Source organism: Oryx dammah, unplaced genomic scaffold, assembly GCF_014754425.2.
Source record: "Oryx dammah isolate SB20612 unplaced genomic scaffold, SCBI_Odam_1.1 HiC_scaffold_18, whole genome shotgun sequence".
Lineage (NCBI taxonomy): Eukaryota > Metazoa > Chordata > Mammalia > Artiodactyla > Bovidae > Oryx > Oryx dammah.
The window spans coordinates 66,654,699-66,680,573 of NW_024070202.1; the positions used below are offsets into that span (position 1 = coordinate 66,654,699).

General features: G+C 40.6%; 1 protein-coding gene across 2 annotated transcripts in view; it reads left to right on the forward strand.

Annotated features, from left to right (window-relative positions):
• SCRN1 (secernin 1) overlaps nt 1–25,875 on the forward strand; it is a 65,316-nt gene that overhangs the window by 5,575 nt on the left and 33,866 nt on the right. For both annotated transcript variants that reach the window (XM_040259708.1, XM_040259707.1), the window contains exon 2: nt 16,271–16,430. In XM_040259708.1, the coding sequence (XP_040115642.1) occupies nt 16,272–16,430 (159 nt within the window). In that variant the 5' untranslated portion in view covers nt 16,271. The remainder of the gene's footprint in view (nt 1–16,270; nt 16,431–25,875) is intronic.

Below are 25,875 nucleotides of genomic sequence, written 5' to 3' on the forward strand. Positions count from 1 at the left end.
CTTCTGTTCTTAATGGTTATGTGTTTAACCTGGATCTCCCAGTGCTTAATCTACTCCCTAAAGTGAGCCAGGTGTTCTTGAAGGGTTCCATGAGCATTGCTGATCACCGTCTTAAGTTGGGCTACTGCCCTTCTCCTCTTGGTGGTTTACATGAGCACCTCTTCTAGATGATACAGACCTTGAGAAAATCATTTTAGCTCCGTTTTCCTCTTAGGTTGCACACAGTGCTTGTACATGCTTAGGGGGTCAAAGTACATATTAGTAATTCATATCACTTCTTAAAAATCCTAGTTTAAAATCTTAAAATGGATAACCAACAAGGACCTATTGTATAGCACATGGAACTCTACTCAATGTTATGTGTCAGCTGGATGGGAGGGGGTTTCGGGGGAGAATGAATACATGTATATGTATGACTGAGTCCCTTTGCCATTTATCTGAAACTATCACAGTTTGTTAATTGGCTATACCCTAATATAAAATTAAAAAAAATCATACAGTGATCAAAGGCTCATCTGAATATCTTTTTCTCCTCTCAAAGTAAAACCTTAGTGTATTTTAAAATTGCACTTAGCAGTGCTTAGTGACCTAAAATAATTAAATGAGATGTCTTAAAATGTCCTTTTTTGAGCCCTGAAGTAATCAGATTTTTAAAAATAATTAAAAATCCAGTAAAGCAATACATGCATGCATGCCTAGTCACTTCAGTCGTGTCCGACTCTGCAATTCAGTGGACTGTAGCCTGCCAGGCTCTTCTGTCCATTGGATTCTCCAGGCAAAAATACTGGAGTGGGTTGCCATGCCCTACTCCAGGGGATCTTCCTGACCCAGGCCCAGGGATCAAACCTGAGTCTCTTATGTCTCCTGCATTGTAGGCAGGTTCTTTATCACTAGCACCACCTGGGAAGCCCAATAAAGCAATATGAGCTTGCTATAAAGATATTTAAAATGCATAAGTGGATAAAATGGGAAGTTTCTATCTCTATAGCCCGTGCTTAGTCCCATTTGCAACGCTAAGGATTAATATTAATCCTTCTAGGTCCTTCTTTTTTCTTCCTATTTCCCTCCTTTCCTCTCTCCCTTCCTTCTATCTATAGTATGTATTTATTTTTGCATAAATGGGTATTTACATTCACATGTATATGTATTTACATACACACACTAATATGTTCATATATATGTATGTAGGTTCCTTTTTGGTAATGGGATAAATTTCCTGATGGTTTTTAACACAGCAACTGGCTCTAGCATTAATGGACACTTACAAAGTGGTGTTTTTTTGTTTTTTGTTTTTTTTTGGCCCTGCCAGTTGGCATGAGGAATCTTAGTTGGATCTTAGTTCCCAGACCAGGATCAAACCCATGGCCTCTGCATTGGGAGCTTGGAATCTTAACCACTGGATTGACAGAGAAGTCGCTACAAAGTAGTTTTCAAATCCATTTTGCTAGACATAAAGTAACCCTGTGGTTTCATACTACAAATTTCTTCTGTAGGAAATGAATGTATGCCTGATATGTTTTACAGGGACAGAGTGTATACCACTGCTTTAAGAATGAATGGGAAGTTTATTTAAATCCCAGTTTACCGAGTTAACAGATACATATCAAATCATACTAATGGGAAAAGATCAGAATAGACAATAGACTCTATGGGCGAGGAAAACAGGTGGTGGGAATAGGAAGGTCATCATTTGTAGCAACCTTGCCAAATTAGTGATCACATTAGCAGCAATGTCAGAAATGAGAACAGAAGGAAATACAAGAAACTTAGATGTGACTTGTTCAACAGCTCCCAGTTTTTCCCACAGGGAATGCTTTCGGAAGCTAAACGTATACCTGTATATTTAAAAAACAGTCTTTTTCATTTATCTCCATAATCATTACATTCCCAGAACCCTGGTCTTTAAGACCAAACCTTCCCTGAATGTTCCTCTATTGCAGATACTCTGTGTTTAACATCTCATTTAATCCCCATAACAGTATGTGGTAGCCATCATGGCTATGTTTTATAGATGAAGAACTTAGTGGTTGGATGAGCTGCACTTGGAATCTGGGTCTATCTGATTCTTTCTTATTAATAAAAAACCATAATGTATTCTCTTGGAGAAATTATTCCAACTGTACAGGTCTAATGTATACTATTCACGTGATACAGTCATTTATTTTCTTTGTATCATTATAAAAGATAGAAAACAGTCTTTCAACCTGCCATATATTGGAAAATATCTTCCTTATAAAGGCTGAACTTGATCAGACTGTATTTTTCTAACTTGAGTGAAAAAGAAATACTGCTTGCGCTGCTTATATACTTTTTTCCCCATTAAAAAAAAATCAGTTGTTTTATCTATGAGAAATGGATGCCATTCAATTAATTCTTTCTCTTCCCCTCACTCTAAAATTCCTAAGAGCTCTTTCAAAAGTGATACTCATGCAGCATGAATTGTCTATAAAATGGTTCCATATTTTAAATACACCTGAGTGATGAACAGATCACTGTATATGGTAAAGTTGTTGAAGGTAGGCCTTGAATTCAAGTGTGTCCCAACATTGAGTGGATACAGAATAAGTCATGAGTCATATATATTGTATCTTTAGCATTATTTTTAGATTATTTTAGATGATCAGGATTTTATTACCAGTGAGTACATACAGGTGGTTTAGTTGCTAAGTTGTGTCTGACTCTTGCGATCCCATGGACTGTAGCCAGCTAGGCTCCTCTGTCCATGGGATTTTCCAGGCAGCGATACTGGAGTGGTTTGCCATTTCCCTCCCCAGGGGATCCTCCCAGCCCAGGGCTTGAACCCCGGTCTCTCGCACTGCAGGCCGATTCTTTACCGACTGAGCTACCCGAGAAGTCATACGGATGCATTTAAAATGTTATTAAATTCATAGCATATATTTCCCAACCAACTATAATCACTGTTATGTAGGATGTCTTGAAATTTTTTTGATGTTTAAAAGTTGAGAAACCTATTAGAATATTTTGCATTATAGAGAAATTCTGGAGTCTTTGAAGAATAGTGATTTGACTATAGAAAACTCTGTTTCTTTAGTGGCTGTCACCTCAATCATTCATTAAGTTGCACATTTTGCTTTATTCATATTTCTCATTGTCAGCATATCTTGAAAATGAGGCAGAATCAGATGTGGCCAGAAGATAAAGTGAATTCATTTGCCATAACTGAGCTGTGGTATTTGTCCTTAATCCCTGGGTCTCTGCCTTATTGAAAGGCCATATTTATTAACTGCAGCATATTGGGAAAATAAGTTATTTCTACTTCAACTGTTCCTTTTCTTTTTTTAAAGTATTTTCATTACAATTCAGATTTTCATGTGGGAAATTTGAAAGTGCCTGAATATAGGTTAAGAAATTGTGATTTTACAGCCCATAAATATTACTATACTTAAAAATTTTGTTGCATTTCATTACAGTCTTTTTGTATCAACTACCTATATTATATACATAATTTGAATGATACTGCTTGTTCTTGTGTATTTATATATTTGCCAGTCTTTTATGATATGTCAAGATAGTAAGTTATTTATTGTATTTGTTTTGTTTTTTTATTCTTGTGATCATCTAAGTGGCTGTATTTGGGAGGTGATGCACCAGCAGTAGTCCATTAAATTATCAGGGGTTATGGTGAAGTTGAGTCAACGTTAATTACCTGGAATTTTGATTTCACACATTCAAAATAGACACTCTTCATTTCCTCTTGCTAATCACCTAAATTGAAGTAATTTTGGAATGGAATAGCAAATCAGTTTGTGATCATTTCACTCATGAAAGAAAAAGCATCCAAAGGATATTTCTTAGCAGGTCCTACTGATTTAGAAATATTCAGCTACCTGAAATAATATCTAGCTTTTTTTTCTGGCTTAAATTCTTTCTATCCAGTGCAGAAAAGTCATGATCCTTACTAAAGGATTTACCTTGCATCTATGTTAAAATGAAGAATGCATTTTTTTAAAAGGCATTTTTAAAGATTTCAATGATTTTGTTTCTTTAAAGTAGTGCAAAATCCCAAACATTTAAATAACAACTAACTAATCTTCCTGATTATCATGTAGAGTGATTAGTTTGATTTCCCAGTTTTTAAGTCAAAGACTTGAGAAAACACAACCTCCTACATCTTTGTCATACTTCTCTCAAGTTAACCAGGGATGTGTTTCACCCACCTTGGTCTTTAAGCAGAGAGTATTGCTGCTGATGCTGTTGCTGATTTCAGTAACATTCAATTAATATTAAATGGTTTCCTTAAAAATAAAACTGAGAAGCAAAATGGCAGACAGTTGTTGGCCCTTGAAGCTGGTTAACACCTTAAAGGGGCTTATTGTATTCTTTTCTTGTATGTATATATTGTAAGTTTCTACACTCAAAAAAAAAAAAAAAATCACCAAGAAAACAAAACAGAAAAAATGAACCATACTTTTGAGAAGCAAAGAAGTTTAATAACCTATAAGTATAGATATTCCACACCAGTCTGAACTGATGCATCAGAATCATCTGGGCATTTGTTAAAAATATACTCTCTGAATTCTGCTCAGACCCACTGAATCAGAATCTCCAAGGAGAGGGTGTCCAGGAATCTGCTCCTCAGACCATTTCCATGTGTGGTCCAATATGAATCCTGTAGATTGAACCACAGCTTGGGAGCACCATGTCAGAATCAGATTTTCTTGTTCTTTTTCTCTCATTGAAGATGAAATATAGATAGATACCCTTTCCCCTTCATTTGCTCAACAAACATTTGTCCAGGTCTTACCATGTGCCAGCCTGTGCTAGGTTCCTGGGGAAATAAGGAATTATGTAAGTGTCTTTGCCCTCATGGGCCTCATAGTCTAAAGAGATACAGCAAGATAGAGGGAAACAAGGGCTCTCCTCTTCCCCCAGTGCACTAATATACCGAGGCAAACTGAAATCCCTCCCCATCCTCCCTACCCCCAGTTATCCTTATAACTGAGCCCCTGAATAACTTACAAGTTGATCAGTCCAGCACATGGACAGAGGAGCCTGGCAGGCTATAGTCCATGGGGTTGGAAAGAATTGGTCACAGCTGAGTACACACATACAGTGCTATTTCTGACCTTAAAAGAATTTTAAACATCTTGTCATGTGCTTTACATCTTAAGTAAAGAGAATAGTGTAGGTTTTTTTTTTTTTTTTTTTGCCTTGCTGCACCTCTTTTAGGATCCTAGTTCCCTGACTAGCATTTGAACCCAGGGCCCTTGGCATTAAAATCACACTCCTAACCACTGGAACACTGCGGAATGTCCCCGTCATAAAATTTTTGTACAGATTGTGTAAGTCAGGATCTAAATAAGTCCCACTCATTGCAATTGGCTGGTACATCTCTTAAGTAACTTTGTCTCTTCATCCTTTTTTCTCATCTTTTTTTTTTCTTGCAGTTTTTGTTGAAGAAATCAGATTTGTCCTGTAGAGTTTCTCGTAGTCTGGATTTTGCTGATTTCATGCCCATGGTTGTCCTTTGTATTCTCTGTAAACTGATGCTTCAATCTGGAGGCTCCATCACTCCAGTCTGATCCTCTAAGCACATTTGAGTTACACACTGGAATGTGAGTGTGTCTGATGAGCCAGCTGCAAACTTTCAGTGAGAAGATGAAGAAACATAGTAGGGATTGTTGGAAAAGTGGTAAACTCATGACCAGTGACTAGTAGGAGGGAGGAAAAGGAACATTTATTGAGCATCCACTGTATACAACCACAGGACTGGGTACTTTCCATTTGATCTCAGGTGTATATGAGTGCTATGTTTATATGACATATGTGAAAATATGTCTTATTTTCACATGGGGAAACTCTGGCTCAGAGAGAGTTCATTAACCTGCCTGTTTCCCCTGGTTCGAAGGTGGAGTCAGGACACGAACAAGGGTCTCTGTCTGTAAAGTGTGTCCTTCTTTTGCCACTGTGCATATGGGGCTACAAGGCCAAGTAAGTAGTGTAAATGAGCACAGTTGACCCGACAATGAGGAAAGAAAGAAAGAACAAAAAAGAGCAGTAGCACAAGGGGGACCATAGGCGACACTTCCATTGGCCTCAGGATCAGGGGGTGGAGGGGACTGTGGCAGGAACCCCTTCCCAGCTCCAATCTTGCTGACATGCAGAAATATGGACCCAGTATTGCCAGATATTTTGAGTGTTCAGGAGATGCTAAATATCTGAATTTCTGTGGAAAATCTCCAGATTTACCAATGGTAGCTGCTAATTCAGGTTAAAGACATACAAACTCACTGTATAGGCCAATGCTCTGAAAGAAAGTGCAAGTGAAAGTTTTAGTAGCTCAGTAGTGTCCAACTCTGCGACCCCATGGACTGGAACCCACCAGGCTCCTCTGTCCATAGAATTCTCCAGGTAAGAATACTGGAGTGGGTTGCCATTTCCTTCTCCAAGGGATCTTCTCAACCCAGGGATCAAACCTGGGTCTCCTGCATTGCAAACAGATTCTTTACTGTCTGGACCACCAAGGAAGCCACCAGTTTAGGCCAGTGCTGTGGACCAAACCAAATGAATGCACAACCTGCCACCCTTAAACCATCCCATGCTGCTCAGAAATATGACAGTGAATGAGTGGCATTGAACTCTATAAGAATCAGCTGTCAGAGGTAGGTGTTGCCCTTGGCCTTGGGGAGAGGGAATAGTGACCAGCTCTTAAAAGACATTAAGTGACAATGGAGCACATCTTCAAAAGGTAAAAGAGCGCTAGACACCGTAAGGAAAAAGCAAGTTTCTAAAGTCTGGGTTGTTCAGATCAGATCTTGACAAAGGAACAGCCTTCATCATGTACCTTTTCTCACCCTCACGGTGACGTGTCCTTGCTGTGTCCCAGATGGCGTTCTGAGCGCTTTTTGTTTCAGCTCATTTGAACCTCACCATGACCCTGTTGTTATCCCTGTTACAGAATGGTGACACAGGGTTGAGATTTGAACTCAGATTGCTTCCCAAATCTGCTTACTCACTCAATACCTTATGTGGTCTCTCTTCCATTAGATAATTCCTCATTAAAGACATTGAATATTAGAAGCTGGAAATCACTGGCTGTCTAGTCCTAACGCTTTGTGCTCTGCTGTCTTGAGCTTTCAGTAAGACACTTAATAGCATCTTTTTTATTTATCAGGCAGAACTTGATGAGTCTGATGTATGTACCTTCCATCAACTGGTGTTTTCATCTCAATTCAGTTGGTTAATTCCTTTTCCAAACACCCTATTTATTCTTTACTGTCTCAATAGCAGATAAAAGATAGGAAAGGAAATTTATAAGTGAGTATCATTTGTCCTGTTTTCAATTCAGCAGGAATGTCAATGATTTAAAAAATGAATTTATCAATAAATAATATAATATAGAATACATTCTTCTTTGCTTTTCTAAAAGAAGGTAATTAATGTATATGGACTTTAAACTTACCCAACCTGCTCAGTAAAGCTGGGAGCTTGGAAAGTAAGGACATTCGGGTTTCATTTCTTTGTGCAAGTAAAGATCCTATGTCACAGTTATTTGCAAGACAGCTAATAAACCTATAGCTTATACAGACAGTCATTTTCTTCCTCTCAGGCAATTCAAGGCTTTCTTATTACTGGCTACAGTGACCGATGAGGGCCACTGTAGCTTTTTTGATATAAAAGGGGCAGGGCAGTTTGGCATTCAGACGAAGAAAACCCCTCCTTGGCTTGGAGCATTCATGCCCTTCTATAACTACTCACTGAACTTGAGGACAAAGACCTTCTTTCCCTTGCAGCTACCCCCTTCCTTGTCTAGACATTCTGTAAGCGGTCTCCTAGTTACAGAGGTGCAGCACTCCAGCCCCCTAAGCCTGTACCCAGCCTCCTGTCACCAGTCAGAGGGGGGATGTTGGGCGACGCAGCTCTGATGCTGTGAGCTCAGGGACTCTGCAGTTGTAATTCCCAAGAGGAAGTCGTGAATCCTGAAAAGGTTTTGATGGTTGGAAATTGATCTTAGAAATACTTTACCACAACTGATAGCACCGTATCTAAAGCTGCCCAGACCACTACTGTAGCCTTGAGCCACCTGTGGATGTTTGACTTTTAACAAATGTTTAATATGGTAAAAAGTACACAGAAGATTTACGATCTTAACCATTTTAAGCATACAGTTTAGTTGTGTTAAGAATATTCATATTGTTGTGCAACCAATCCCAGAAGTTTTTCACCCTGCACAACTGACTCCGTGTACCCATTAAACAACTGTCCCTCCTCCTCCCTCTCCTGCACCTCCCTGATCCAGCTCCTGGTAACCACCATTCTAATTCTGCCTCTATGAATTTCACTACTCTAGGTAACTCATATAAGTGAATTACAGTATTTGCATTTTTGTGACTGGCTTATTCTATTTGGAATAAAGTACAGATAAACTCACTTTGAAATATTCTTAACAAATACTTCCTAGGAAATGCCTGTCAGTTTAATTGTCTACAAGGGTTAAATTAGAGTGTTTCATTAATTGGAGCTGTTAGTTTTCCTGGCAAGAATCCCAATTGGTATTTACCACAAAGAAGCCTATTCAGTAGACCTGCCCTCTAAGCCTGTTGCTTTTAAAGATTTTTGCTTGAAACCCATAGTAAAAGAAATGTTGTATTGTAGGCCAGTGCATACACTTGTGTGTGTGTTTGAACTTAAAGTTTCTTGTGCCAACGCTTACCCTTCCTATGTGAGATGCATGTACTCTTTTCTAAAAAATGTTGATCTTGTCCACTAGGTTGATTCCATAACCCACGAAATGACTACAACATGCAGTTCAGGAAACACTGCTTCAGACATTCCTGGGTTCAGTTTTAGGCCTGTAGTATAATCCTGTAACCCCATCCCCACTTCCGGATCCTCATGACTCAGAGATTGCTTCAGAATTGTGCCTCAAAGCGAGCAAGTTAAGAAAAAAAGCCATCAGTCATCTCTTTATTTCTTGAGTAAGCTTTGTTCATTGATTCTGATGCTGGTTTAAGTAGATTGTAGTTATAGAAAACCCATTATTGAATAGTTATTCTGTTTTCTAAAGCTGATTATAAATGATGAAAAAAAAACTACACAATAGATTTCTGCATTAGCATGTATGATTGGGAGTTAATTAAATTTTATTTTATTTTTCTTCAGAGAGGAGATTATGATATCTCATAATGCTGGATAAGATAGAGGGAAAGGAGAAAAATTGTAAAGTCAGTCTTTTGTATCATACATGAATTATTTAGCAGTTTATAAAAATACTGTAAACAGACTTCAAAATGCATATTTTATACAGTATATAGATGAGTTAACATCTCAGATTTTTTTAGTGGATTATCTGGTATGTTAGCCAATATTATGACAGATAATGGGAACAAAATTGAGATCCCTTGAATCAGTTTTGAAAGAATTTCATCTCAGGGTCAGCAGAAAATTGGCTTTCTAATTGGCTAGTTTTTCTTTTCCTGTTTAAGGAGGCGACTGTAGGAGCCCTGCCCGCTATTTGTATAAAAAATAGTAATGCAAATTTGTGTACTCCTTGAGTAATTCTGAATTGGGCAGACTGTAAAGGAAAAAAAAGAAAATACCAGAGAATAACTATAATACTGAATAAATAATTTGTCCTAACTATAACTCAAATAAGAATTTGCCAGTTTTGAAATTTCTTGTTTCTGGCCTTGCTACACAGCTTAAGTAAGGATCTTAGTTCCCCTACCGGGGTTGGTACCCCAGCCCCTTGCGTTGGAAGCACAGTGTCTTAACCATTAGACTGCTGGGGAAGTCCCCAGTTTTGAAATGGGTAGATGTTGGGACACAGAAATAGAGCCAAATTTTTTATTTGAAATTAAATTCCTAAATTGGCAATACTCCCAGGTTTAATTTTTTAAAATCTTTTTTGTGTGATTAAATAAATATAAGTACTTATAGGAAAATCAAAACAATAGAAAATATAGAAAAAGCATTTAGTGGTCAGGCTACTACTTCTAGTTTTTTTCTATGCATATTTTCACATAGTTAAGATAATTTACTTTGGATCCCCCCTCCACTTCCCCATACCATTTCTCCATTCAATTAAAAACGCTTCACAAACATTTTAATGGTTTTATGGTGTTCACCATGTAGACATAGCATAAAATTTTAGCCACTTCTCTGATGCTGGACAGTTAAGTTTGGGCCAGTTTTTCACCTGTATAAATACTGATGTAATGCACTCTTTTGTGCATAAATCTTATCCATATTCCTGATCATTTCCTTGGAGTGTGTGTATGTGTGTTAGTTGCTCAATCATGCCGACTGTTTGTGACCCCATGGATTGTAGCCCTCCAGGCTCCTCTATCCATGGAATTCTCCAAGCAAGAATATTGGAGTGGGTTGCCAGTTCCTTCTCCAGGGGATCTTCCTGACCCAGGGATCAAACCCAGATCTCCTGCATTGACAGGCAAATTCTTAACAGTCTGAGCCACCCTGGAAGCCCTTCCTTAGAGCAGACACTTAGGAATGGAATTGCCTTCCATCTGCTGCGCTGCCTTCTCCCTAATGTAGCAACTTCTTTGAAACGTTGTCTGTGCACTGGTTCCATTTCCTTCCTAAAACCTGGCTTAGAACCCTTCAGTGGCTTTCGTGTTTATTATGGGATAGACCCTAAAATCCCTGCCACCTCCTTCAAGACCCAACAGGAGCCAGCCTGACTACCTGCCTCTCAGCCTCTTTCCCTTTCTCTCTGGCCTCAGCCACACGGACTTTTCGCTGTATTGACTCCTTTCCCTTCTCTAGCCTCAGGGCCTTGAAATCTGCACATCCTTCTTCTGAAACTGTCTCCCTCCCCCAGCCATCTGTCTTTTGAGGACTAGGAAGTGAAATATATGTTTAGAGGAAGTAGTTGGAAGTTTGAAGAGAAGTGAAGGTATCAAAAGTTCATTTAGGAGGTAAAGAGAGGAGCTGACCAGCCAAGTACACAGAGGGTTTCCAGATAGCAATGTAGGCCACTTTCCTGGTGTATTCAGAGTTAGGAATGTGAGATTCACATCAAGGAAAATGGAATTGTCCTCCAGGGTCGTGATCACCTTTAGCCTCTGGAAGAAGGAGCTTGCTTATAAACTCAGTTCACTGGTGAGTTCAGTAGCCTCTTCCTAATGTTTATTTTCCTTGGTCTTTTGAAAGTATCTTGCCTCTTCTTTGCTAATTCAGTATAAGTGGGTGATAACCCTTTTGTCATTAAAATAAGTGTCATTGTGCTAAGTTGATTCAGTTGTGTCCCCCCAGGCTCCTCTGTCCATGGAATTCTCCAGGCAAGAATACTGGTGTGGGTAGCCATTTCCTCCTCCAGGAGATCTGCCCACAAAGATAATTGAAACTACATCTCTTCTGTCCCCTGCGTTGACAAGAGGTTTCTTTACCACTAGGGCTACCTGGGAAGCCCTGGAACAAATGAATGATTTCACAAAGAAGTGCTTCTGGAAACCTCAACGTGAAAATCTTAATTTCTGGGTTTATTGGAAAGTCGTAATGCTGCTCTGTCCAATAGAATTTCTACCTCTCATGTATGGCTATTTAAATTTAACTAAAGTTTGTAATAAAAATTTAAATTTAATTCCTTAATTATAGTAACTACATGCCAATTGTCATTTGAGGCTGGTGGCCGCCATATTTGACAGTAGAGATAAAACATTTTCGTCATTGCAGAAAATTCTTTTGGACAGCACTGATCTAGAGAATAGACAAGGATCTACTAAGTTATCTCTGAGGCTAGTCGTTGTATAGAATGATCATCTAGGAAAAGCAAATGGACAATTTGCCTTGGCTAGTTTGCTGTAGGCTGTAATACACAGTTTGTTGATTCATTTAGCATTAAAAAAAAATAGACATAAAAATTCTGCTCCTTCTGGCATTCCCAATCATTCCCAAAATTCGGCAGAAAAGCCAGCTTCCCTGCGCTTCTGCCTGTATAATGGTCACGGTCAGGCGATTCAGATAACTTGACCAAGCAGATGTCCAGGCTGAAGAATAAGTGCTCGTCAGAAAAGCCGTCTGTGTTGCTTGTTTTCTGCAGATACATCTGTAAATTCAAGACCAGTGGATTTTTACCATTTTTAAGGATCAAGTAAAATAAGGTTCTGTTCATAGTTGTGATCGATGCCAGTACTTTTGACATGGCCCAACAGTTGGGAAGGAGGGGAATTCCCATTGCCTATGTGAACCATACAAACACAAGGAAATGTGTCCTTTCTGCATGTTGTCTTCTTCTGTGTCTGTTTCACTTTATTTGGCTTAGCCTGCAATTCCTCTCACCTCCTAATTTTAGGAGTCCTCTATAAAGGCATCATATTACAATTATTGTAGGTCTTTCTTATACACAGAGTCTTGGTTTATCTGTCTCTCCCCTTCAAATTTGAAGATAATGTGGTTTTGTGAAAATGGGAAAGATTAAGAGGAGAAAGAACTAGAGACTCTTCTATCTTCTCACCTTTTCTTTCGCTTTAAAGGACTGGAGGATATTTCCCTGAGCTAAAAGGAATTTTGGGGCTTCCCTGGTGGCGCTGTGGTAAAGAGTCTGCCTGCCAAAGACGGGAGATGCAGGAGACATTGGTTTGATCACTGGGCCAGGAAGATCCCTTGTAGTAGGAAATGGCAGCCCACTCCTGTATCTCGCCTGGAAAATTCTATGGACAGAGGAGCTGGGCGGGCTACAGTCTAGGCGGTTGCAAAGGGTTGGACACAACTGAGCATGTATGCAGCAGGAAATGATTTTCAGGCTTATGGACTCCCCTAGTTCTCTGTGCCCTGGAGAGGGACCTGCCAGAAACACCGCTGGGAAGAGCTCTGACAGCCTGGGGTGTGCGTGTGCAGACTAACCTGAAGGGGTTTGGGTATAGATGTAGCAACGTTGTCCTTCACAAAGATGTTTCTAAACACAGAAGGTTGTTGACTCTGTGACTTGATAGCTGCTCTAGTTGTGAGTGAGGAGAGTTGATTTTAATTGACTTGTTCAATGGAAATTTTTGAAACCCTGCTATATTTGAACAGTCAGAACCCAGGTAGCCTCCATAGTTTGCAAAATATTTTCTCAAGCATCATTTCATTTGATATTCATGATAAATCTGTGGGCTGGAGCAAAACATTTGTGGAGAAAACTTAGGCTCAGAAAGGTAAAGTAACTTGCTCAAGGTCACACAGCTAGGAGGTGGCATTGGCAGGGCTGAGGTTTGAATCCTGGTTGCTTTTCTGAGAATATTGCTTTACTTCACATTTTATCTTAGGTTCATAAAATAAAACACATTTAAGTTGGGTAATTCATGGCACAGATATGATAGTTGGCTCAATAATAATGTTTGTTGAGTGTCTATAATTCAGAGAGTTGGGGAATGAGCTACTGTAATTGGGTGGCATAGATTCTGCCCTCAGGGAGCTTTATTTGAAACATCTGAAGCAGTACATTTATAGATAACAGAGGCATGTTATCCTCAGACAGACTAGATGCATCAGTGTTTATGGATGCTGAGAAAATGACATAGTTCTTCATAGAAGGCTTTTTGAAAGAGAGGGAGTTTTTGAATCAGATCCTGAAGGACATGTGCAGAGGCTAAGGGAGGGGCACTTCAGTGGGTACAGAAGCATGGTGGTGAGAAAGAGCTGTAGAGAGTCAACTGCAGTTTGGTGGAGCATTAAGGAAGGACTGAACACTTGTTCATTATTTATTGAACATCTACCCTGCAGAAGGCAGGGCTTCCCTGGTGACTCAGTGGTAAAGAATCCACCTGCCAACGCAGGAAATGAGGATTCAGTCCTTGGGTCTGGAAGATCCCCTGGAGAAGGGAATGGCTACCCATTCTGGTATTCTTACCTGGGAAATCCCATGGACAGAGGAACCTGGCGGGCTACAGTCCCTGGGGTCACAAAAGTGTCATACAGGACTTAGCAACTAAACAACAACAGTAACCCTGCAGAAGACACTGTGTAGTGCTGCGTTTACAGAAATGTGCAAAAGAGACATGGTCCCTGCCTTCATATTTTTAAACTTTGGTGGGGGGAAGAAAGACTAATTACTGACCGTTGGTAATAAAATAATTACAGGGCTGTTTTAGATTGTGATCGTATAGTACAAATGACTGATGGTAGGAATCAGGGAAAGGAGTGTCGTGCAAAGGCTGTGGAGTATTGAGAAACTAGAAAAAGACCTCTGTCCTGGAGTTGAGAGACTGGAGGGGTGAATGGTATGAGATGAGGCTGGGAGACGACATGGGCTTGATCTGCTTTTGGTCTTTATTCTAAGAACCGTGGGAACAATATGAAGGATTTTAAGCAGGAATGACGTGATCAAACCTTCCTTTTATTTTATTATCTTAGTTCCCAGATCAAGGACTGAACCTGTGCCCCCTGTGATGGCAGTGTCCAGTCCCAACCGCTGGACGACGAGGGGAGTCCCCAAGTCTTTCTTTTAAAAAGGTCACTTTGGGTGCAATGTGAGGAATGTTTTGGAGAGAGACTAATAGCTGATATAGCTATTATATATATATATATATATCTCCAGGCTTAGAGATGATGGTGGTTTGGTGCAGGGTAGGAGCAGTACAAGTGGGAAAAATTGGATAGTTTCTGTAGAGATTTCAGTCCAGTTCAGTCACTCAGTCATGTCCGACTCTGCGACCCCATGAATCGCAGCATGCCAGGCCTCCCTGTCCATCACACCAACTCCCAGAGTTCACTCAAACTCATGTCCATCAAGTCAGTGATGCCATCCAGCCATCTCATCCTCTGTCGTCCCCTTCTCCTCCTGCCCCCAATCCCTCCCAGCATCAGAGTCTTTTCCAATGAGTCAACTCTTTGCATGAGGTGGCCAAAGTATTGGAGTTTCAGCTTTAGCATCAGTCCTTCCAATGAACACCCAGGACTGATCTCCTTTAGAATGGACTGGTTGGATCTCCTTGCAGTCCAAGGGACTCTCAAGAGTCTTCTCCAACACCATAGTTCAAAAGCATCAATTCTTCAGCGCTCAGCTTTCTTCACAGTCCAACTTTCACATCCATACATGACCACTGGAAAAACTATAGCCTTGACTAGACGGACCTTTGTTGGCAAAGTAATATCTCTGCTTTTGAATATGCTATCTAGATTGGTCATAACTTTCCTTCCAAGAAGTAAGTGTCTTTTAATTTCATGGCTGCAACGTAGAGATTTAGGAGATTGAATTTACAGAACTTGATGATATATTAGGTAATGGAGAAGTACATGGTAAGGATAGATTCTGATGCTGCAATGAGATGGATGATGGAGCCAGCCACTGAGACAGGGAACCTTAAGAAGGGACCCAGTTTGGGGAAGATGATGAAATCAGCTTTGGATATCAGTTAGGCTGGGTGTGTGGGTCAAGAACTCAAGGAGAGAACTAAGCTGGAATTATGTGTAGGAAGACTCTGATGCTGGGAGGGAATGGGGGCAGGAGGAGAAGGGGACGACTGAGGATGAGATGGCTGGATGGCATCACCAACTTGATGGACGTGAGTCTGAGTGAACTCCGGGAGATGGTGATGGACAGGGAGGCCTGGCGTGCTGCGATTCATGGGGTCGCAAAGAGTCGGACACAACTGAGCGACTGAACTGAACTGAACTGATTGGCTTGTAAATGACATGGGAAACTCTGGGCATGGATGAGTTTTCCCAGAAAGAGCATTAAATGAGGAAGGAAGGACCAAGCTGCGAAGATACTTAGTGGCCAGGTGGAAGAGAACTAGCCAGCCCAGGAGCAGCTGGAGAGGTGAGAAGAAAGCCTAGAGATGATTGTGTGTGATGTCATTGAGTTAGAGTAAAAGTAGATAAAGAGAGAGAGGTATCTTTCAGTTTATTTTGAGACCCATTTCCCCATCAGCACTCCAAAATCTATCACAGGGTAGCTGTGGCCCTCTAGATCAAGAGGCAGTTCTGTAGTACACTGTTTTAAGGTACAGTTATTTATTTTTCTATTGCTGTGACAGATTGCAGTGGGTATGTGTTTTCTGCCTGGAACAATAACCTCCTTTCCTTTCTCCTACGTCATTGCACTTTTGGCTGTCACTGTGTTCTGTTGCAAATCTGAGCTCATTTAATCCCACAGAGTACTAAGAGTATCTGGTCTCAGTGGCTGTGTAATTCTACTCCAGACACCCCAGCTTCATTTGCCAGCTGGGATCTCCAAAGGAGCTCGCTGCACACAGTTCAACACTAAAACTTAGTTAGCTGGTGAAATATGTCTGAAGAGCTCACTGGTGGACTATTCCACGTTAGGCCTGCTCCCATTCTCTCTCTGGCATCTCTCTCTTTTCAGGATGGCTGTAGCTCCTCCAAGTTACTGCTTTGTGGCCTTCCCTCCACGTGCAAAGGACGGTCTGGTGGTATTTGGGAAAAATTCAGCTCGGCCCAGGGATGAAGTACAAGAGGTTGTGTATTTCTCAGCTGCTGATCATGAACCTGAGAGCAAGGTTGAGGTAAGTCACGTGTTACTGGCTTTCCATTAACTTGTATTTTCTTTCTCTGGCTTTGCCCAGCACCTTGACTTGTTAATGTGGAAACCCATTTACCCACAGAACTCTCTTGTGGGTTCTGTTGATTCCTCTTTCTATTCTCGTTTGTTTGTAGCCTTAAAAACCTGGGTCCAAAGAGAATTCATTGCTATGGCACATGTTTTATAATTAAGTAAACTATTTACCCACTCCAAAGTCAAATCTGTGAAACAAAATATATTCAGAGAAGTCTAGCTTCTACCTTTGTATCATTTCTCTATTTCCCTTTTCTTCTATAGGTAATAATGTTTTGGAATTTGGGGGATTATCCTTCCATTTAAAAATTTACATGTATATGTAGCAAACACACTCACGTATGTATATGCATATTTGTCGCAGTTCCTTTCTTCCTTCATTAGATGAATGGTAGCATGCTCTATATACTTTTTTCCACTTTGAATTTTCCAACTAAAACTGTTTTGCAAGCCATTCTGTCTGGAGTGACCATCTTCATTCCTCATTTAGAGCTATATAGTGTTTCATTCTATGAATGTAATCATAGTTTAATCAGTCTCATATTGATAGACACTTGGATTGTTTTCCATTCTTTTGCTATTACAAATAGTGCTGGTGTGCATAATAGCCTTGTACACCTGTCACAGTGTCTGGTCTTGGTTTATATATTTTTATCATGTTAAAAAATTATCCATCAATTCTTATTTTGGGTGTTTAAAAACCTGTTCAGTCAATATTTTGGGGGATAGGTGCCTAGAAATGGGATTTCTGAGTCATAGGATATATAAGTATGTGGTTTTGTTATGCCTGCTTGCTCAGTCACTCAGTCATGACCAGCACTTTGTGACCCCATGGTGTGTAGCCCATGAGGCTTCTTTGTCCATGAGATTATCCCAGTAAGAATGCTGGAGTGGGTTGCCATTTCCTCCTCCAGAGGATCTGTCTGACCCAGGGGTTGAACTCATGTCTACTGAGTCTCCTGCATTGGCAGGAGGATTCTTTACCACTGAGACACCTGGGAAGCCCATGTGATTTTGTTATATATTGTTAAATTTCTTTCTATGGGTGGTGTGCCATTTTACATTCCCACCAGCAATGTAAGACAATGCATTTGTCCATATTCCCAGAGTGTGCTGTCAAACTTTCATGATGGCTATTTTTTAAAAATTAATTTATTTATTTTAATTGGAGGCTAATTACTTTACGATATTGTGGTGGCTTTTGCCATACATTGACCTGAATCAGCCATGGGTGTACCTGTGTCCCCCATCCTGAACCCTGCTCCCACCTCCCTCCCGATCCCACCCCTCTGGGTTGTCCCAGTGCCCTGGCTTTGAATGTCCTGTTTCATGCACCGAACTTGGACTGGTGATCTATTTCACATATGGTAATATACATGTTTCAATGCTATTCTCTCAAATCATCATGATGGCTATTTTATGTTAATTTTACATTCTACTTTTTAAACTAAATTATTTATTGTGTCAGCTTTTATTATTGATTCTCTTTGATTTTCCAGCTATGTTATTATAAAACCTGCAAATATGGATAATTTAATTGTCTTTACATCTCTTCTTTTCTCCTCTGTTTGGCTTATGGCTTGGATTCAGTATTAATAACGATGGAGAAAGTGGGTATCTTTGCCTTGTTCCTGACCTAAGTGGGGCAGCCTCTAGTGCTTCCATATTAAGTAAGATGCTGGCTTTGGAATGGAGATTCATATCATTTTGTCATGTTAGAAAGTGTACATCAGTTCATGCTTTTAAAAAACCCTGAGAAACAGGTGTTACATTTTGTTAAAGATCAGGAGATAATCAGGAGTTAATCCCCTGTTTGTTTGTTTGTTTTTTACTTTCTATTTAATGATAAATTGAACCATCTTGGCATTCATGGAATAAACTTCTTGGTTATGGTATAGTTAGTTGTATGTGTTTAAATGGTAATTGTTAAAAGATAAAGAATTTGGAGGAAAAAAATCGGGGGCTAATAAATTAATAAGCTCTTGCCACTGACATAATCTCTACCCTTTGGTGTTTTATAGTTTACAAAATAAACCAATTTTTCTGGTGACTGTGCACTTTAAATGGGTATTCATCCAAGTGTATTTCATTTTCTTATCTGAATCTGTTTCAGCCTTTTAAAAGCATTAAGCATCACCAGAGAGCAATAGCACTCTACAAGGAGCTGGTTATGCTCGGTGAATTCAGCAGGAGCACTGAGATGAATGGGCAGAGTTGAGCAGGTTATGGCTCTAGTCTGTGGTTGCGGCAGTGGCAGACTGTCTCCCATAGGACTTTGGCCAGAACCACTTGCCTCTGATGTTGCACCACTAACTTGGTTCAGACTCCTAAACTTCAGTGGGACTTTGCTTTCATATGGGCAGAGAAGAGTGCTAGGTTCTCTGATGCTCATGGTACGCTTTCAATGGGTCTTCATTAATGTTTGAATGTCCATGTTGTTTAGATCTGAATGTTTCTGTTTCTGGGACAGTGGGGACTGGATATGGATAAAATTGGCTTGGTTTGAGTTGTTACTGACCTTGCCTGGCTGCCTTCCCTCCATGTTTCTTTTTCCCAGAGAGTCATGCACACTGGAACACTTTGATTTTCATGTGGGCAGATTTCCTGAAGATGTCTCTAACAAATTCCATTCCACATGTCCTTCTCATAGTGTGCTGGACACACCTCCATGGAGTGGGGGTGATTATGCCCCCCACCCCTGCCATGAATCTTCATGAGGCTTTTTGGTGGCATCAGGCAGTGAAACCTGATGGAGGTGATGCTGTTGACCTCCAGGGCTGGGTCATAAAAGGATCTGTCTTCTGCTTGTCTCCCTCCTTTGGGACTCTAGCCCTAAGTCCCCAGGCACCATGCTGGGAGGAACCCAGCAGATACCATGTGGTGGGGCCCCCATGGAGAACCTGCAACCAGTGCCAACTGCCAGATGTGTGAGTGAATGCCCTTTCAGTGATTCCAGACCTCAGACTCCACGAAATAGACTCACACCATCCATTCTGTGCCCTGTCCAAATTCCTGATGCATCAAATTCATGAACATAATAAATGGTTGTTTTATATCACTAAATTTGGGGGTCATTTTTTAGTAGCCATAGTACGTACAGTTCAGTTCAGTTCAGTCACTCAGTTGTGTCCGACTCTTTGCGACCCCATGAATTGCAGCACGCCAGGCCTCCCTGTCCATCACCAACTCCCAGAGTTCACTCAGACTCATGTCCGTCGAGTCAGTGATGCCATCCAGCCATCTCATCCTCTGTCGTCCCCTTCTCCTCCTGCCCCCATCCCTCCCAGCATCAGGGTCTTTCCAGTGAGTCAACTCTTCACATGAGGTGGCCAAAGTACTGGAGTTTCAGCTTTAGCATCATTCCTTCCAAAGAACACCCAGGGCTGATCTTTCGAATGCAAAACCTTTTATAAGTATAACTGAAATAAATATTTTAGAAAAATTTATTTTCTTTTTTGGGACATAGATTAAATGACTCTATATGTTTTGTTCTCATGGTTACAATCATTTTAGGAAATAGACTAGATTCCTTTCACTAGTTATGAGACATTATGCTCAAATACACCATGTATTTATGGTGTACACCTCAAATACACCATAAATTATGTCCCCTTGCCTAATAACTAAGCGCAGTTTGATACATACCAAAGGTAGTTGCTAGGCAGCCTGACTTTTTTTCTGAGTTGCATATCTGTGTTCTGAGTTGCCTTGGCATGTTTTCACATCCGTATGCTGCAGGTAAAATAATTTCACAGGTCAAAAACCAAATTCACTGTTCCCATTTCATTTGCTTCTCTTCCTCTGACAGCTCTGTTGTCTGTCATAGAGTTTATTCTAGAAACCAGAAGCAAGCGTTGACCCATGTTTTCCAACTCACCTGTGGATGCACAGGGACAGCGGTCACTGAGTCTTGTTGCTTCCTCTCCTGTGTCCCCATCTCCTCACCACTCCCGGTTCACTCACACCCACCCCCATCTCCTTTCTGCTTTGATCTGCTTAGTCGTGCCCAGGTCTCTTTCCCTTGAATTCTATTCCCTGCAGGGTCACTGGACTTTTCTTTCCAGATCACAGCTTTGTCACGGCCTCGTTTAAAAATGTTGGGTTGTTGTTTATAAGATGAGAATCCAGGCTGATTTGTATGCCATTCAGAACTCTTCCTGCCTGGCATCCTGTTCACTTTTCTTTCTTTTCTTTTAAATTAATAGCCATTTTTAAAGCAGTTTAAGGTTTGTGGAAAAATGAGTGTAAGTACAGAGTGTTCTCATATAATCCCTCACCACTCCTGCTGCCTGCCTCCCAGTTTCCCCTATTATTAACATTTTGCCTTAATATCTTTTACAGTGGATGAGCCTGTATTGATACATTATTATTAACTCAGTCAATAGTTTATTAAAGTTCACTCTTTGTTGTGAATTCTCTGGGGTTTGACAATGTCTAATACTATGTATCCATCTATCATACAGGGTATTTTGAGTGCCCTAAAAATCCTCTGTGTTCTAGCTAGTCATCTTTCCCTTCCCCTAACCCCTGAAAACCCCTTATCTTTTCACTGTCTTCATAGTTTTCCCTTTTATAGAAGGTTATATAGTTGGAATCATATAGTCTGTAGCCTTTTTGGATTGGCTGTCTTAGTGATAGACATTTAAGATTCACTGATGTGTCTTCCAAGCTTGATAGAATGTTTCTTTTTTGCTCTGAATAATAATCCATTGCCTGGATATACCACGATTTATTTTTCCATTCACCTATTGAAGGACATCTTGGTGGAATCCAAGTTTGGGCAATTTTGAATAAAGTTGCTGTAAAATTTGTGTGCAGGTTTTTTGTGCACATAAATTTTTAAACTCATTTGGGTAAAAGTACTTTTTAATGTAATTTTGTATTTTGAATAAGTGATAAAATGATATGGTTCAAAGATTTAATAATATTAAAAAGGTTTACAGTAAGCAGTCTTAATCTCTTCCTCCTGTCTATTAAAATTCCCATCTTACGTAATCCATTTTTTTTCTTGCTCATCTTGTCATCTTTTATGCAAATGCAAATAAATATGTATATGCAGCCTTTTCTTTTTTCATGAAAGTAGCACATTATATACACTATTCTGAGACTTGATTTTTTTTTAACATACAATTTCTAGTTTACAGTTGGATTTCTTTTGTTTAGTAACATTTTCTAAAGAGTTTTCTATAGCTGAACATAGAAATAGAGATTATTATTCTTTTACAGCTGATAGTAAGTAGTCTATTGTGGAGATATTCCATAATTTAATCAGTTCTCTATTGGTGAATGCTTGAACTTTTGGCTGGTCTGGAAAGTACAGCCATGAAGAACATTGTACACAGCCTTTCTGTACATGGGCATGTATAGTCATTGAACACACTTCCACATGCAGGGTCGCTAGGTCATAGGATACTTTCTTTTTTGGTAATAACTGACCTCTGTTGCTGCTACTGCTGCTGCTAAGTTGCTTCAGTCGTGTCCGACTCTGTGCAGCCCCAGAGATGGCAGCCCACCAGGCTCCCTAATCCCTGGGATTCTCCAGGCAAGAACACTGGAGTGGGTTGCCATTGCCTTCTCCAGTGCATGAAAGTGAAAAGTGAAAGTGAAGTCGCTCAGTTGTGTCCGACTTTTCGGGACCCCATGGACTGCAGCCTATGAGGCTCCTCCATCCATGGGATTTTCCAGGCAAGAGTACTGGAGTGGGGTGCCATTGCCTTCTCCGGACCTCTGTTAGGGCTGTACAATTTCCTGCTTACTTTTAAAATCTTTATTCTTAGTTTTCCTTTTCTAGCTTATACAGTAGGCGTCAGCTGCACTGAGCTGCTTCTTGAACGAACAGCACACTTTCGTTTCTGTGTTCTTTTGCACTACCCTTTGCTGAGTCTCTCCTTCCCCTCCCATCTCGTCATCTACTTGGTAGACTCCTATGCGTTCTTCAAGGCACCAGCGCCAATATCCCTCTTCTCCCTTAAGCCTGTCACCCTTCTGTGAATGTGTAGCATGTTAAGTGTCTTTTTCTTTTATAAATTAATTGAAATTTGTAATCACCTGAAACTAGGGGAATGAGTTCTGGCTCAGGAGGCAGGGGCCTGTGTTCTAGTCCTGCCTTCTGCATTTACTGCGTCTTGGACCTTTGAGCCTATGAGACTCAGTTTCCTCATTTGCCAGACAGAGATCGCAGCACCCGCCACTCCCACTTCTTGTAAAGCATGTGTGAGCTAACACGAGAAAGCACTTTGTAAACTCCAAGGAGAACACTGTGCAGAGAGAGACTTTTCTTTTTCTTTTTTTTCAGGTTTTTTTGTTGTTGGTTTTTAAAAAATTAATTTATTTTTAATTGAAGGATAATTGCTTTACAGAATTTTGTTCAGTTCAGTTCAGTTCAGTCGCTCAGTCGTGTCTGACTCTTTGCGACCCCATGAATCGCAGCACGCCAGGCCTCCCTGTCCATCACCAACTCCCAGAGTTCACTCAGACTCACGTCCATCGAGTCCGTGATGCCATCCAGCCATCTCATCCTCTGTTGTCCCCTTCTCCTCCTGCCCCCAATCTCTCCCAGCATCAGAGTCTTCTCCAATGAGTCAACTCTTCGCATGAAGTGGCCAAAGTACTGGAGTTTCAGCTTTAGCATCACTCCTTCCAAAGAAATCCCAGGGCTGATCTCCTTCAGAATGGACTGGTTGGATCTCCTTGCAGTCCAAGGGACTCTCAAGAGTCTTTTCCAACACCACAGTTCAAAAGCATCAATTCTTCGGCGCTCGGCCTTCTTCACAGTCCAACTCTCAAATCCATACGTGACTACTGGAAAAACTATAGCCTTGACTAGACGGACTTTAGTCAGCAAAGTAATGTCTCTGCTTTTGAATATGCTATCTAGGTTGGTCATAACTTTTCTTCCAAGGAGTAAGCGTCTTTTAATTTCATGGCTGCAGTCACCATCTGCAGTGATTTTGGAGCCCCCCAAAATAAAATCTGACACTGTTTCCACTGTTTCCCCATCTATTTCTCATGAAGTGATGGGACTAGATGCCATGATCTTCGTTTTCTGAATGTTGAGCTTTAAGCCAACTTTTTCACTCTCCTCTTTGACTTTCATCAAGAGGCTTTTTATTTATTTTTATTTTTTATTTTTTTTAAGAGGCTTTTTAGTTCCTCTTCACTTTCTGCCATAAGGGTGGTGTCATCTGCATATCTGAGGCTAATGATATTTCTCCTGGCAATCTTGATTCCAGCTTGTGTTTCTTTCAGTCCAGCGTTTCTCATGATGTACTCTGCATATAAGTTAAACATCAACATGAGTCAGCTATGTCCCCTCCATCTTGAAGCTCCCTCCCATCTCTCTCCCCTTTCCACCCCTCTAGGTTGTTACAGAGTCCCTGTTTGAGTTCGCTGAGTCGTACATCAAATTCCCATTTGTTGTTTAGTCGCTTCCTTCGTGTCCAACTCTTGTGACCCCATACACTGTAGCCACCAGGCTTCTCTGTCCATGGGTGGGATTCTCCAGAGAAGAATACTGGAGTGGGTTGCCATTTCCTTCTCCAAAATTTCTGCTTTACATGTGGTAATGTAAGTTTCCATATTACTCTTTTCATACATCTCACCCTCTCCTTCCTGCCGTCCCCCACCATGGCCGTAAGTCTCTTCTCTGTGTCTGTGTCTCCATTGGTGCCCTGCAAATAATTTCATCAGTACTATCTTTCTAGATTCCATATATATTATGATATTTATCTTTCTCTTTCTGACTTATTTCACTGTATATAATAGGCTCTAGGTTTATCCACCTCTCAGAACTGACTCAAATTCATTCCTTTTTATGGCTGAGTAATATTCCATTGCATATATGTACCGTAGCTTCTTTATCCATCTGTCGATGGACATCTAGGTTGCGTCCATGTTCTAGCTATTATAAATAGTGCTGCAATGAACATTGGGGGTACATGTGTCTTTTTTCAATTTTGGTTTCCTCAGGGTATATGCCTAGTAGTGGGATTGCTGGGTCATATGGTGGTATGGTTCTTGTAAAGCACATGTGAGCTGACACGAGAAAGCACTTTGTAAACTCAAAGGAGAACACTGTGCAGAGAGAGATTTTTTTCTTTTTTTAAAAAAAGAATCAGGTAGTGCTGAGAGATTCTGTGACTCCAGGTCTCAGTTCCCAAACTCCTAATTTGTAGCATGTGCTAAATCTGCTTTTCAAACTTACTCTGTGTCTTTAATTCCCATACAGTTACACCTGTCTCCATCCCCTGTTCTTGTCCCAAGTACAGAATGATGGGTTCTTTTCTACTGGGCTTTTGAGCTACAATAACTATAAAGTAACTTTCATAATAGTCTTCATTAGCATACAGAAAATTTTAATTTTGAAGACTGAGAACTTCTCATAAAAACTCTTCTATTACTCAGCCTTTTCATGACATTTTAAACATTGTCTGCAGTTTCCCTAGAAATCTCATGTGAGTGTTGCAGTCCCTGAAGCCCGTTTTCTGAGAATAATCCTGTGCAGAAGGTCACTCTGATTACTCATTGCCGCCCACCCACCTGCACTTCCAGCTGGGCCTTCCTCCCAGGTGGGCTTGCCTTTAGTTCATGCCCTTACCCACCCTTCCCTTCATCCTGCCCTCAGTCTGTCCCTCTGTCCGCCTATCCATCTCTCATCTGTTTCTCCAGTTCACTCTACTTGAGATGGAGGAATAAAAAATGGGGTCCTCCAGCACGAGTTCCTCAGTTTCTAAAATTACACTGGGCATTTTGTTCAGCTGCACAGTTGGCAGATTGGAGCATTTTATTTTGTGCTCTTTAGTCTTTCTTCTGCAGATGCTGGGTTTTTAACAACTCCCATTTTGGTTGCAGAGTAGGATGGGTAAGTTCAGTTCAGTTGCTCACTTGTGTCCGACTTTTTGCGACCCCATGGACTGCAGCACACCAGGCCTCCCTGTCCATCACCAACTCCCAGAGTTTACCCAAATTCATGTCCATTGAGTCGGTGATGCCATCCAGCCATCTCATCTTCTGTCATCCCCTGCTCCTGCCCTCAATCTTTCCCAGCCTCAGGGTCTTTTCAAATGAGTTAGCTCTTCGCATGAGGTGGCCACAGTATTGGAGTTTCAGTTTCAACATCAGTCCTTCCAATGAACACCTAGGACTGATCTCCTTTAGGATGGACTGGTTGGATCTCCTTGCAATCCAAGGGACTCTCAAGAGTCTTCTCCAACACCACAGTTCAAAAGGATCAATTCTGTACTCAGCTTTATTTTTAGTCCAACTCTCACATCCATACATGACTACTGGAAAAACCATAGCCTTGACTAGATGGACCTTTGTTGACAAAGTAATGTTTCTGTTTTTTAATATGCTGTCTAGGTTGGTCACAACTTTCCTTCCAAGGAGTGCCTTTT